General features: G+C 36.1%; 1 protein-coding gene across 3 annotated transcripts; it reads right to left on the minus strand.

Moving 5' to 3' along the window:
* Positions 1 to 2,051: 2,051 nt before the first annotated feature.
* LOC6046182 lies at positions 2,052 to 9,058 on the minus strand. 3 transcript variants are annotated; one of them, XM_038254509.1, is made up of 7 exons: positions 8,701 to 9,058; positions 5,214 to 5,314; positions 5,038 to 5,154; positions 3,442 to 4,977; positions 3,346 to 3,377; positions 3,067 to 3,264; positions 2,052 to 3,004 (listed from the first exon to the last, which is right to left on the minus strand). In XM_038254509.1, exons 1-7 carry the CDS (start codon positions 8,783 to 8,785, stop codon positions 2,155 to 2,157), a joined length of 2,919 nt encoding a protein of 972 aa, XP_038110437.1. In that variant the 5' UTR covers positions 8,786 to 9,058; the 3' UTR covers positions 2,052 to 2,154. The 3 variants fall into 3 exon arrangements, with proteins under 3 accessions (XP_038110437.1, XP_038110436.1, XP_038110435.1); XM_038254508.1 differs by having other exon boundaries at positions 3,067 to 3,267; positions 5,038 to 5,151; positions 8,701 to 9,057; XM_038254507.1 differs by having other exon boundaries at positions 3,067 to 3,267; positions 8,701 to 9,057.
* Positions 9,059 to 15,285: the final 6,227 nt, after the last annotated feature.

A 15,285-nucleotide genomic window follows, 5' to 3' on the forward strand; every position in this document is an offset into this window, starting at 1 on the left:
GTAATATCTTCATGAAACTTTCAGGAGTGATTGAAAATCATCTTTTTAGTGGATTCAATAAATTTTCTGTAATATGAAATTTTGCGATTTTCTACATGTATGTAACCCCTTAATTTAAAGTTAATACAAAACCACAAAAATCTAACCGGGTCCGTGGCTTAATGGTTACGGCTTCTGCCTCACAAGCAAAAGGTTCAGGGATCAAATCCCGGCCGGTACCATTGAAATTTGGAATCAGGAATTTGAACTTTGAATATGAATAAAAACGAAAAATGAATCAGGTGGAATTCGAACTCACACCTCCGGATTGGTGGTCTGGGACGCTAAGCAGTCGGCCATCAGAAGGTTTACACTCTAGTAGTGAATTGATCCGTAGTGTTGAAACATGTTATCTCTTTCTCATATTAAATACGCGCTGATCCCTGATTTGCCTGAGGGGATTGGAAGTATAAATATAGATCGAGTTTCCTTCAGATGCTTGCTTCTATGTTTAGGCGGGGCCGAACAATGCCCAGCGACCTCGGAATTGGACCGCAAGGAGCTCTGTCATTCTGAAACGGGTAGTTGGAAGCAGCGCGAGGGCTATCACCACCTAATACCCGGGACTGAGATAAGTTGTATCAGCATTCGGCATATACAAAAAAAAAGTCTGATACAAATTAAACTTTCCCATAATATCGCTACCGGTTAGCGGGTATTGGATTGGACCACACACACACACAATACAAAACCACAAAAATCTACTAGTTGTTTTGTGGGCCTTTGTTTTTATTAGTTGAAAACTTTCTTTAAAAATCAATTCACTCTAATTGAAATTTTTATTTAAAAAAAACTTGTACGAAAGATTATAAACTGTTCAACTGTAACTGTAAAATGTTAAAGAGTAAAAAGTTCAAAGGTTTTAATTAAGTTGAAAGTGAAAATGCAAAAAAAATGATTTCCCCCAGACAAATTAAGATTCCTTGCAATGAGGCTATTTATTCCTCAAAACTCAAACGTTCTGGTCGTAATTTTCACCATTTTTTTATAAGATTAATAATCTTATAACTTTTGATAGAATTTATCGGAGCGTTTGGTACGGTATGTCCACGCATCCTTCCTCCCCTCTTGATTCTGTGAAATGTGATCCGTTCTCAGAATCTGTCTCTGCGGTTAGTGCAACGCAGTAGGCCTGGCCGCTTCAATTTTTGCAATACATGTTCGGGGTTACTCGGATGTAATGCAATCATTAATATTGACAAGAAAGGACTTGGGGCGTAATCTAACCAAAAGTTCTTCCAGAATGCTTTCTTCGGACTGGCTGCGCTTGTGTTCGATTAGATTAGATTAGATTAGATTAGATTATAACTTTTGATAGAATTGACCAAATTGAATGCTTCCGGTTGTAAAAGATCCAAATTTGTCTATATTTTGACATTTCAGATGTGGGGAAATGTGGTCCAATTTTACTGGAGATATTATACAAACCTTGATTTTGACAGCGAAAGAAAAGAGGTGCGCATATTTATGTTTACGCTGTGGACAGTTGAGAGTGAACGTTCGGCGTGGAAGTGTGAGTGTGGTTGAGTTGTGCTGGAACCGGACCGGAATGTCGTGTCTTAAGGAGCCCCGGTTGCGACTCTGCAATTAGCTCAGTGCACCGTTTCCGAGTGGAACCGCCCGCAAAGTTATATATACTAAATTTATCGCAAGTATCACACTGACATTGAAACAAACCGTTGAAAAAATACCTATGAAAAGTAAATAGTAAAAGTCCATTCACGTTTTTGTGCGGGTTGCTTTTGCATACGATATTCTAAAAAATAAGACAGTTTGTGTAAAACTCTTGTTCTTGGTAAATTTCTTGTTAGTCCTTTATTGGTGTCAAACCCTCGAAACAAAATAAAGTGTCATCAAAACGGACATTTTAACGATAATAGTTAGGGATTATTGTAAAACATTACAATGGTTTGATCCGTTCCCAGGAAAAAAAAACACGACACTGTGCTATCTAAACAAGGTTAACTGTTGTTTGTGAATTGATCAGTACAACTTACAAAAGAAATCAGAGGTAAGCGTATTATTCAATAATAAATATCTAACAGCTTTATTTAGATTCATTCCTTGTTGCTCTCTATTTTCTACAACACTGTTAATGTGTATTTGTGTGTGTGTTTAGTCCAGATTATCATAGTCTATACAAATGTTTTTACCATCAGATCTACTGGATATCTTAGAGCTACTTAAATGGCCATTTGTACTTTTGTCATCGGGTAAACTAATGTTTCTGGATTTTAGCAAAAACCGATCAATGGACTCGATGACGACTTGTTCATCTAGGTTCCGGTTAGTGTACATGCTTTCTAAATTTATCTTGTTCTGTAGATAGACAGTTTCTTGGCCAGCACTGTTCAACATCGAAGCAGGATCAAAATTTTCATCTGGTTCGGGTGGATCCAACTCTAGCATTGGTTCCACAGTGTTACGTAAATCTAAAAAATGGTTATACTGTTCATTTTCTAGCGGTTTTTCCTTTTCCAGAATTCTATCGAACGAATCATCCTCAATCGAAGCGATTTCCTCATCCATGAGACTGTTGGCGTCATCTGGTTTGTTTAACCCGGACGAGGATGAGACAAGAATTGGTTCAGAAATTTCCGAAATGCGTTCATCTTCTTCGTTTGGTCTGCTCAATGAAATGCACGTTTTCTCGTCCAGAGTGAATGTTGAGTCTTGGGAGAAATCAATCCTTGCCGTGTCTCCCGTTGAGCTCAGCGACGAATCGCGTGCTAGCTGCGGAAGCAACTCGTTTGTGCTAGTAGATTCGGTGAGCGTCACATGGCGGGGAGATCGTAAGCGCTGATCGTTGATGTCCCGATCACGGTTGGTTGGCGTGTGAGACTGCGAGGGAATGCGCGGTGACAAAATCTCATCCAAAACATCTTCAAAGTTGAACAAAGTATCGTTGGACGCCATCAGGGTTTTATTCACACCCATCGCTGTAAGAGATTCCATGCAGCCGGTACTGCACAGGAGGAAAAATTAGCACAAAATTCGAAACCGCTTGTTAAATTACATGTTACCTACCTGGTACTCTCGACATAGTTGGACGCTTCCTTGTAGTACGAAGTTTTGTTATAAAATGATTCATCCTCGCTTTCCTCCATAATCGGCGACAGAGTTCGCTTATAGTTGATGATCATCTCGTTGTCCTTCGCCGCCGACGTCGACGGCACATTGCTAGCTTCGTCCAATCCTCTCTCCCCCCTGTGGTCCGGACTACCACTGCTATTGAAAGAGAAGGTACGCGATTAAAATTCGCTCAAAATTCGTAATTCTTGAAAAAAAAACTACTATTAAACTTACTCTTCCAAACATCCAGCCGTTTCTTTGGCACCCTGCAAAGAAACAATAAAAAAAAGCTTTAAAACACCCCTAGCAAACGAAAAAAAGTCGTTCAACCTGTGCATGCGGTAGCATTTCCGCAAGTTGTTTCCTCAGCAAATCATACGTCGAGTCTAGATCGTCATTTTGGTCGAGCAAATCGTACGTTTCGTTGCAGTCATTGTCCTTACTACAGCCGGGCTGCGCGTGCAAAAACCATCCTTCGTCGAAGGTCTGACTGTTGAAGCAATCGCCATCGGTGCACTCCGGTGCTTCTCCTCCTCCGGTCGCATTCGCCGACAGCCATCGATCCCATTCGGCCGTTGTTGGGCATCCCAGCTCGATTGGCGTGTTCATCGGCGTGGCCGTCAGTTTATCCGGCATGGCGTCATCAGTGGCTTCCTCGACAGTGATCTCCGGTAGATGACCGACGTTCTGTCCCTTCTCGAAACTATCCGATCCAATAGTGTGTGTTGTATTTACGGGTAATAAAGTTACGGTATTGTTGTTCGCTGGGTAAATTTGTTCAAGATCATCGATTTCATCATTAATATTAGTTTGGTAGGTAACGTTTGGTTCCTTTGAAGCGAGTCCAGTTTCAACCTGCGTACAGTTGCCGTCGTCTTCCGAGTTGTCCAGCAATGCTTCTGCTAGATTCTCACTCGCTGTGTCATTGTTATCATTTTTATCATCACAGAACAAAGCATTCTTCACGCCGGGTAAGTGTTCCAGGATATCGTCGAACCTTTTTGCGACGAACGGGGTGCTGCATTCCAGCACAACACCACTATTGAAATCATCGAAATCTTCTTCCACGGATACCGCTTGGTTCGTTTGTTCCGATTCATCACATTCGAGGATCTCCTCAATTCGACTTTGGCATACTTGTAGCACTTCGTTCACCAGCTTGGTTGCTTCTTGACGAACCAATTCATGAAGAATGGTATCCGGCGTGGTAGCCTTTTCGCTCATCTCAATTTCATCCATGCCACTGTCGGAAGATGAGTTTTTCTCGTTACAAATATCATCATCAATGTCCTCGGGCTCATCTCTTGACACTCTTTTGTCCATATCGATCGAATAACCAGCAAAGCTTGGTTCGTCAAAACTGTTATCATCACTTTCGTCCTCCCCGTCAATCGCAATGTCCAGTGCTCGCAGCGCTTCTTCAATACTGTTTGTCTCGTGAATGGACGAATTGTCCTCAAGACTGTCCATGGGAGTTACATCCTCTGGGGCACCATATTCCTGGGCCGATGCGGTTGTGGTTTCCTCCCTCGGGAAAGTCAACCTTCCACTGAGGCTTATGGTCACATCTTCGAGGTGTGTCAATGACTGCACAGCGGCATCCAACTGGCTCGAGTCACCTTCCTTCTTTGCATCAATTCCGGCATCAACAGAGCTTTCCCCAATCAGCGGTTTCTCATCACCAAAGTCGGTCGAATGCTTCGACGAAGTTGTTTCCTGCTCCAGCGAGTAACTTGTTCTGGCCGGAATCGGCGATGCAGAACTTAACGATTCCTTACTCGACAACAGAACGTTAGAGTTGAAATCATCGTTATAAGACTCATTCTGGTACTGAACCGACTGCTCCAGCAGATTATCTGTAGACAACTGTAAAAATTGATAATTATTAACAGATAACTAACTTTATCATAAAATTTTGTGTCTTACGTTTGTTGGACTACTCGGTATGATTGCTCCGGTTTTCTTCGTGTCCAGCGAGTTCAGCGACTTGAGAATGGGATATTCCGTACTTTTTGAATCGACGTTACCATCATTCTCAAACTTCTGAAAAAAATATTTAATTGATTGTATCCATTGTCCGGTGCAGCAGATGTGTCTCTCACCTTAAATTGTCCTTTTTTCTTTTTACAAAAAACACACATTCCAATGGCAGCGCCTATGCCGATACATGACAGCACACTGAGTAGAGCAACGTTTCTCTCGCCTGTAATGAAGCAGATTTAACTTAGGTTTATGAATAGTCTAAAAATGTGCTGTTGCAAAGTTTTTCTTCTGCCTATTCAAAAGAACATGTCTACCTGCAAAACTTTTATGAGTCAGCAGTTGTTAAAGCATGAAATTTGGAAAACAATGACAAAACAATTTGGCCAAGTCTTCAAATTGCAATTAATAAAAACGTATGAAATCGCGATTACATTGTTCGCAAGAAAGATTTAAATATTGTGTTAGTTTTCCAGGGCAGATTACTATTCTAAACAACGTGTATGGGTTACACACTAAAAAGAAGTCTCATAAAACTAACACAACTGTATCATAAAATAAATTTCAAACCAATAACAGATTATAGAAATGACATACATTAGTTGGTCTAAAACAGACTCTTCATTACTTTTAATCAATTTTTAAAAAGTAATTGAAGTGGTATAAATTTCGCGGGATAAGACGACCACCCATGGGGATAAAACGGTCAATGCTATAAACGACTAAAAATCTTTGCAGAATCCACTCAAATACCTATGAGGTTGGTTGAACAGAAATGTTTGAACATTTTAACAGTTTTAGTTGAAAAACTAGCCTCACAAGTAAGGAGAAATTTTGCTAAAAAAAATCAAGAATTTTGTCTGTGTGAATGTCATATTATTGCGACCATATATCATCAAAAACTTTGTTCTTTTCCATCAAAACCAGAGGTGTAGCCAGAATTTTTGTTCGAGGGGGGGGGGGGAGACTGGAAGAAGAAATTTTCTTCTTATTTTCTTCTTCTTCCCTCTCTCCCTTATGTCTTCCAAAAAAATCGGGCGGGGTGGACTTCAGCCCGAAGCCCACCCCCCCTGGCTACGGGCCTGATCAAATCATACAATATGTTATGCAAGATGATTTTTATTTTTTGTGATTGGATACATAAATCATAATATTAAAATAATATTCAATTAGCGGATTTCATACTAATGTTCAATTATTTCTTCGAACCGGTAGCCAACAACATTTTCAATAAAAACAAATTATAGTTTTATAGCAAATGCTTTTCAGTATCTACAGTAGATAAGTCTCAATATTCATAATCCCTTTAAAAATATACAGTCCAGACTCGATTATCCGAAGCCTCGATTATCTGAAGGTTTGTACGAAACTTCGGATAATCAAATCATGAACAGAAAAAAATGTATTTTTTATACTTTTAACATTAAATTCAAAGTTTTGCCGCCTCATTTTAGTCAAATTTGAATAGTTGATTGCCTATTGAATTACAAAATGCATTTTCCGGGTTTTCTATATTTCATCGACGCCATTTTGGCCATTTCGAATTTAAAAAATCTAAATCGCTTTAGAGTAGTTTAGGTGTCATACTTAAGCTTGACAATCAAAAGTACACGTGTATTGAGAGCACGTGAGCCTTTCGCGTAGCATTTTCACAGAACTGACTATGCAAAACACGGGCCCATAAAATGAATGATGGCTTTTAACACATATAAGGACGACAAAATCCACCATGAAAAATCAATTCTACCCTCTCATTCGATTTCTTAGGCAAAAATAAGTATATGTGCCAAATTTTGGCCAAATCGGTTAATGTTAGAAGGTCGCTTTTTATCGTTGAAGTTTATATGTATGCAGAAAACGTCGTTTCAGTTTTTTTTCTGCCAGGTGGCGCAGGTCTCGCCTAAACTGTTTAAGTGTGAGATTCTTGTAGGAAATTCAATTCTACACTGAAATAAAAAAATAGTACCAAATTCCTATATTCTAGGAATTTTGCCTCTTTTCCTTATTTAGTAATCGGGTTTTTTGGATTACTAAATAAGGAAAGGAGCCAAAATTCCTAGAATTTAGGAATTTGGTACTTTTATTTTTTTCAGTGTACAACTTTGCGAAGGGTGCAAAACGATCCGAGTTGATCCTGATTTTTAGTATTTTTTTAGTAAAAAGTATTTTCTTATATACTTCCTATATACCCTTTCTATACAGTCGTACAGTATGTAAAAAAAGTATTTACACCCCTTTGGGCACAATGCACATTTTGTGATGAAACATGTAAACAATTTAAGGTTTGACAGAAACCTAGTACTACGTTTTGTTCAGAAAGTTATGCCGAACATTTTGCTATAAAAAACTCATGAAAAAATGATTTCCCTAAAAAGTTATATAACAAATACTATTACAGAAATCAAAAAAGGTGCAAAAAAAGTTTGTACACCTTTCGAAAAATTAACATAAATAATGTTATTTGTTGACAAATCACCATAAATCCAGTCTCTTAACTCCAAATAGGCATCCTTGACTGATTAAAAAAATAATTTGGATTGAATATAAAGTGGACTAAATACTTAGTATAAAAGTTTATATAACTCTGGAAATTCTATATACGGGTAATTCCCCGCCAACTCACACAGCAGTTGCCCCGACCCCTCTTCGATTTGCGTGAAACTTTGTCCTAAGGGGTAACTTTTGTCCCTGATCACGATTCCGAGGTCCGTTTTTTTGATATCTCGTGACGGAGGGGCGGTACGACCCCTTCCATTTTTGAACATGCGAAAAAAGAGGTGTTTTTCAATAATTTGCAGCTTGAAACGGTGATGAGATAGAAATTTGGTTTCAAAGGGACTTTTATGTAAAATTAGACGCCCGATTTGATGCCGTACTCAGAATTCCGAAAAAACGTATTTTTCATCGAAAAAAAAAAACAATCAAAAAGTTTTAAAATTCTCCCATTTTCCGTTACTTGACTGTAAAAAAATTTGGAACATTTTATAGGAAATTTAATGTACTTTTCGAATCTACATTGACCCAGAAGGGTCATTTTTTCATTTAGAACAAAATTTTTCATTTTCAAATTTCGTGTTTTTTCTAACTTTGCAGGGTTATTTTTTAGAGTGGGGAATCTCTTGAAATTTTCCAAAATTTTAAAATTTTCTTGTCACCCTAGTGCCTATGCATTTTAACTTTGAAATTGATCCATATAAATAATAAATATAAAGAAAATATTTGTGAAAATTGGCATGAATACTTCAACTCAAAACAAAAGCACCAGAAATATTATTATTGGCTACGTAATTATTATTATTATCTAATTTTGAAATATAAATATATTCTGTATTACATAAAGTTAATTACACTGGATAAAAAAGAATGTGTGTACAATTGTAATTGTGAACGAGAGATAAAGCTATTTAACACATTGCACATCAGCACAGATTTCTGTTGAAGCGAGTTGCATCAACTTTTCTATGTGGTGTATGAAAAGCTTAAAGTGAAGGATGCTCGTTCGTGAAAAGAGAACATTAACGCTTACACACACTTTCACACAAAGTACACACATTGACTTTTTTATACATACTTAAGGCTATTTGTTCGTAGAAATTGCCCGAGACTTACCAAAAGAACGAATTGGGACGGGAATGGCTTCGATAAAATCGAAAACTACTGCAACCGATGCGATTTTTAGCAGTAAACTATTCATTTTTCACTTTTAGTGCACCATTTGTTCGCCCAGTAGAAAAAATCCAATTTCTTGGTACTATTTTTTCTTGGCCAAATGGGCATTGATTTTGAACATTCTCACGAGTATCCCTGGCGTTACAGGTAATACTTTTGTTGCTTTGGTTACGCTTACAACGCTTACAAACTTTTAAGACGGAAAATTTACAGAAATAACATGCACTTGAATTAAATGAAAAATTGACCTCAGCCTGGAACTAAAGCCTCAGTCTGAATTGAATGAAAATCTCACCCAAGATGCTTTGTTAAGGTGAACATCACGCCATACTAACGTCATAATGACAACCATCACCAGTACGAAGTAACTGCAGAAAACTTAATCTGTATACAGTTCGAATCCCCATTCCACAATCGCGTGTGGTTACGGTGCTGCAAAAAAGGATATTATTTTGAAAATAGACATCTCATGATTTTTACCACCGTGAATTAATTGAATTTTGCCAGATGAAATATGAAATGATGGACAATCAACCAGTTTTTAAAAAGTTGAATTTGGTAAAAATACAACTTTTCAAATACATTTTTTTACCTTTCATCTTAAGGGTCAGGGTAACCAGGTCAAAATTTAAAAAATCTGGCATAGTATTGATTAGAAATCTGACAGACAAAAATTTAACAATTGTTAATGGTAAAGGTGAGAGAGTATTCAAAAATTGTAGACTTGTAGATAGCTTAACTGATTTTATGAATTTAAAAATGTTGAGTTTACACAGCGCCGTACCTAGGGGTTGAAGCGGTTGGCGACCGCCAAGGGCGCCAGCCCCTGGGGGGCACCGAAATCGAAGATTGTACAAAATTTTCATGTCAGCTATAACATCCTCATAAGATATTTGAAACAGAAAGGGCGCTGAATTATGAAATAGAATTACAAATGGTAATAATAGATGATTTGACTTAAAATGTAAAAATAAAGAATTGGGGCGCCAAATTCAACTGTATGAATATTTCTACCGAAGTGTTTTTGAAAATTCATACTTATTGCTAAATTTATTTTTTCATTAAAGAAAAAAAAAACAAACGTTAAAGTTTGGACCTTTTTGATTTTTTTTACATTCTCGAGTTAAAAAATGACCATGGAAATATTTTCAGCTCGATTACTCTTTTTCAAAATACTAGAGTTTTGAAATTGGTAAACTGCTGTAAATTTTTACCAACAAGACCAACATTTTTTGTTCAAGAAAAAATATGTTTTTCAGAGCTCATCACTTTTTCAGTTTTAGCTTAACCGGTGTTGTTTGCTTTTTATATCGTCTAAAAAGCTTTGTTAATGAAAAAAATCAATTAAAAACAAAAAATATATTTTATCAAGGCACATTTGTTTAGTTTTGCGCAATACATATTTTTCTAGAATATAATAATTTAATTTAACAAATTAAAAACAAATAAATTAATACCGATGAAAATAAAAATCAATGCAAAACATAATTTAAAAAAAATATCTTTTTTTTCATAACTTATTTTTATTAGGTCTTCTTAGGTGCTGCGACCAGATTAGAACCGAGGAACGATAATACAAAAAATAATAAAACGAAGATGATCATTTTCCCGCGCTATGTGTGAACAAGTGTGCAATAAAAATAAAATTATGAAATCGTATGGGCAAATCACTCACTCCCCCCCCCCCACTCCCTCCTTCAAAATTGGTCAAAAAAATCAGTGGGCAGCAAAAATATTTTATTTTTCTAGAAACTTGAATGTTTTAATGGAATTAGAACACAGCTTAAAAAGTTGTAATCCAGCTGCGTGTAAAAGGCCTGGGTGTAAAATAAATATAGCACTATTTTATGCAATGTTATGTGATTTTACACCCTGAAATATGTAGCCCATCAGTATTGGAAACCTACTTTACCGAAATGTCAAGTTCTTATATACGTTTATCCTTTCAACTTTTCATCGGTCTGATGGCCGAGCGGGCTAAGGCGCTGTTGGTGCTGGGTTTGAATCCCGTCGGTTGAACTTTTTTTTTGTATTTGCAAAAAATGTACATGCAGTGTGTAATATTAAGTGTTTATTTTGACGAAGGTGATGTGCATGCTTTTGCATGCGATTTTACCTGGGTGCTGAATAGTGGTTCGCAAAACGGCCTCAATTTTGAACTGTCAAAGTGGAACCAATTTACTGTTCGCCAAAGTAGGGAGTGTTGTTATCAATCATTAAAACTTAGTTTTTTTTGCAAGAAAGAAAAAATATGTGGCATTTGAGGACCTGAAGTTGAAGTCGAGAAATCTTAGGAAAGTTGAAGGCGAGATTGTCCTTTTTGGATTATTAATGGAAGTTGTTTATGGAGTCGATGCGGTTGTATCCATACAGAAGCTGTCTTTATCGTTTGGTTCCGTTTGATTTACTGGTTTAGTGAAAATCTTCTCTGTTTGTTGGATCAGCTTCGCTCGAATTAGCGATGTCTATTTGCTGGATCAGGAAGAGCTGCAGGATTTCAAAATCAGCTAGGGAATTTATCTGCGACATCGCAGAATGACACTCTCGCCGCAGTTCTGCGTCACCCGTAAACATGAAAAACCTCTTCTAACCGATCGAAACTTGCAAACACACGCAATTTTCCAGCAAAAATGTCGAAAACTAGACAAAATAAAACACATACTACTGATTATAAAACAGCCAATTTATCAGTAAGAAAAAAGTCATGCTTATGCTTCCTACTTTGTAGATGTAAACAAAGGGGATCATTCGAAAATCACGTTACGAATTTCCTCTATCACCCAGGATTTTACCATCGAATTTTTTGCTGTGAAGTCTAATCAACTGAAAACTGTCTAAAATGCCCAATTCTGCGTTGAGACTCATATTTAGTATGTTTGAGCTCATTTAAAAATATTTTAACCATTAATGGAATTCCAATCTATATCACCGCAAAAACTTCTTTTTTGCAATTCCATCGTGAAACTACTCATTTTTCCTGTCATTCTTGAACGACGAAATAGCCTACTTTTCTGTACCAAAAATAACAGAATCGAATAGCAACACTTTTCAAAATAAATGCTGAAAAGTTCTACTTTTCAGCACTCAAATGGGTGCTAAAGAGTTGAACTTTTCAGCACTTGTTTTGAAAAGTAACACTTTTCAACATTTCTTTGATTTAAAAGATTTATTGACAAAATACATGACAAATTGACTTAAAATTTCACTCAGTGTGTGTTTTTTGGAATTGCAAAAAATGTTGTATGGAACTCGTTGCAAAACTTGATGTTTTCAGCACTCTTCGTATTTATCCAACTCGGTGAACCTCGTTGGATAAATGTACGACTCGTGCTGAAAAAATTCTCTTTTTGCAACTTGTTGCATAAACTACTATTTCCTCGCATAAATAAAATTTTAGTCTATACTCAGAAATTTTGGTAACTTATGATTGCAAAACAACTGGACAGATGTGTAATGCATATCTGTGACATAAACCCCCTTCCCCCCCCCCCCCCACCCTTTCAAAATTGGTCCAAAAAATCAGTGCTTCACCCCCTCAACTTTTTTTCCTTTGCGGTGTCAGTTGACGTCTAATACCGTTTGTGATCCATCTCGACTCCCCCTTCTACTTTGGTCAGAGTCGAGGGACATAGACTTCAAAAAATATTTGCAACGGCCTTATGTAAGGAAGCTTCGAAAGAAGCCGGTAAAGAAAAATTTCAAATGGGCATCAGCGGTAGCGAAAGCAAACCAGAGACGGTGAAGAAAAGCCCCAAGAAAACGTTCCATCTATTTTGATCTGCCGTTCGTAAAGCTGTTTCTTGACCCCCATTCTTTTGAAGAGCATACCGGCCCTTAAGCGGTATATGCACTTCGGAAGGAATCGGTGAAGGAAAATTTCAAATGGGCAGCAGTGGCTAGTGCGTCCATCCCGGGAATTCCCGGGACAAAAATCCCGGGATTTTCCCTAAACCGGGAATTCCCGAATCCCGGGATTTTTTATATTTTGTCCCGGGAATGCCCGAAATTGAAAAATAAATCGTTTTTTGGTCTGGAAACTCAGATTTAGTTGTGGAAATAGATGAATGAATATTTAGTAATCGAAAAGAATTTTAAAGCATTAGCAAATTTGTATTCGGCACATATCAACATTTATTTGGCTTATAAGGAAAAATTATTAAAATTTCGCAGAATGCTTAACGCTTTAAATATTTTACATTAAATTTTATTTATTTTATAAATATTTACGTTTTGCGATGATTTTAAACTTGAAAAAATACATAAATTATTTTTCATCAAACATCGGCATCTGGAGCAAATTAGGACAATAGTAACGAACTTAGACAGCTGTTTAACCCAATATTTTTTGCATAATGTTCTGATTTAGTATAATAATTAGTACACCGATTTTCTAATTTATTGCTCTAAAATATCCTGAACCTATTCAGACTGCAGTCCCAATTTCCCTCAGTTGGCGGTAGTGGCTTTAAGATATTTTTTTAAATATTTTTTTTGTAAAACATGAAATTATGAACTTTTCTAAAATTTAACATTGGATGGTATCATTTTATTTGTTTTCGTTCCTTGTTTTTGTTTACAGTTTCAATGAATTTCTTTAAGCATAAGAAGTCATTTCCTATGAAAAATAAAAGAAATTTTTAATGATTTTAAGATGATTAATATGAAATAATTTAAATCTCATTGGATTAAAAATCATGATTCATTAAAAACCCAAAGCACAACAAAAAACAACAATATTTAATATTTTTTAAACAAACTAAAAATCGCTCTTCTTGTTTAGATTGAAGTATAGAATATCAAAAATTAACAGTATTGAGCTAATTCTATATTGGTAAGCTTGAAAAACATAACAAATTTAATAAAAATTTAGATTTTGTGGTTGTTTTAAAAAAATTCCCGGGATCCCGGGAATTCCCGGGATTTCAAAAATATTTTTCCCGTTTCCCGGGAAATTCAAAACCCGGGAAAATTGGACGCCCTAGCAGTGGCAGAGTAAGCAAGCCAGAGAGGGTGAAGAAAAGCCCCAAGAAATCGCTCCCTCTCCTTTAATCTGCAGTTGGTAAAGCTATTTCTTGACCTCTTTCCTTTGAAGCACCATGGAACGATGAAAGGCAGCTCCTGTTTACTGCGTGTTGTCCCAGTTAGGGACGACTTGTTTTATAAAGTCCAGTTATCTTATATTCAATTCGGAGGTTAAGTCAATAAAAAAAAGTGCGAATAAAAGCCGATTAACCTAAATATTTCGCATTATGTTCATTTTGCTTGGCAGAGACATCTTGTTGTGATTTAGGAAACATTTCTGAAAAGTTTACGATAATTTCATTGATTCAAATAAGAAACTATTTTATCATAAACATATCAGAATCATCAGTAAGTTCTTATTGAACACGACAAATTCCTGTTAGATTTTTGAACTAGGTTGATTCATGCATATGAATATATGAATATATCTGGAGTATTTTTTGGAAAGGTCCAATAAACCAAATTTTCAGTTTTTGCTTTTTGATAGTTTTTGAAACCGCCTTGAGTCAGGGGTTTTAAAAAACACCCAAAAAGCAAAAACTGAAAATTTGGTTTATTGGACCTTTTAAAAAAAACTTCAAATATCAACATAATACGAATATATAAATAACCGAATTTGGATTCGCTATCTCGAATGCAGTTCCATTCGAATTAGAAAATTCGCTATAGGGAAAAGTGGGGCAAGTGTAGATGAACAAACTTTTAATAGCGTAAACATGTGATTTTTTGAAAAACTGTATTTTTTCTTTCATAATCAACATTATTGAGATTTTGCAGCGAGACTGTATTTCAAATGTAGGCGGCGCCAAAATGAGGTTACTTGCCAAAAATCGTATTCCTTTCTGCTGGATTGAAGAACAAAATCGCTTATTTCTCATGATTCCCTGCATCAATCTTATTGAAACTGGTTGCAAAAGACGAGAAATTTTTTTGCTTTAAAATAATGAACATCAATTTTTGGGCGCGCAAAAATTTGTGAACTTTTTCTTCAAAAAACATGTTTTGGAACACGAAAAAACGAGTTTCCCCGTATAAATCAATGAAATAAATAGTTGTATAGCTGATAACAAATGCGTTAACGTATATTCAATTATTTTTATTGATTTTTGATACTTTTTTGCCAAATAATCAAAATTACTATCTTTTTCTAAATTTACAATTTTCTAATAGAAAAATCAAACAAATATTGGAAAGTTGTACACCAAATTGTTGGAAATAATTTTTCTCATCCGAATCTGGCATCATAAGTGCAGTGTTTCTCGGGACTATCGATTTTATGAATAGTAAAGCGTAATTTATTAACTATTTTTTTAATTTGTTTGCGTTATCTAAATTGTAAAAACAGTAAAAATATACTGATAAGTCCAGCCCATAGCACTACTGCTCGGCTGGCACGCGCTCGATAAAAAAACTTTTTAAATAATCAATTATATATCTTTCCGCAGCCGGCTGCCTAAGATTTTAAATTTTCAACCGATAAACAAAATGCTCATGGTCACATCA

The sequence above is a fragment of the Culex quinquefasciatus genome, chromosome 2 (assembly GCF_015732765.1).
Source record: "Culex quinquefasciatus strain JHB chromosome 2, VPISU_Cqui_1.0_pri_paternal, whole genome shotgun sequence".
In the NCBI taxonomy this organism is placed as follows: domain Eukaryota; kingdom Metazoa; phylum Arthropoda; class Insecta; order Diptera; family Culicidae; genus Culex; species Culex quinquefasciatus.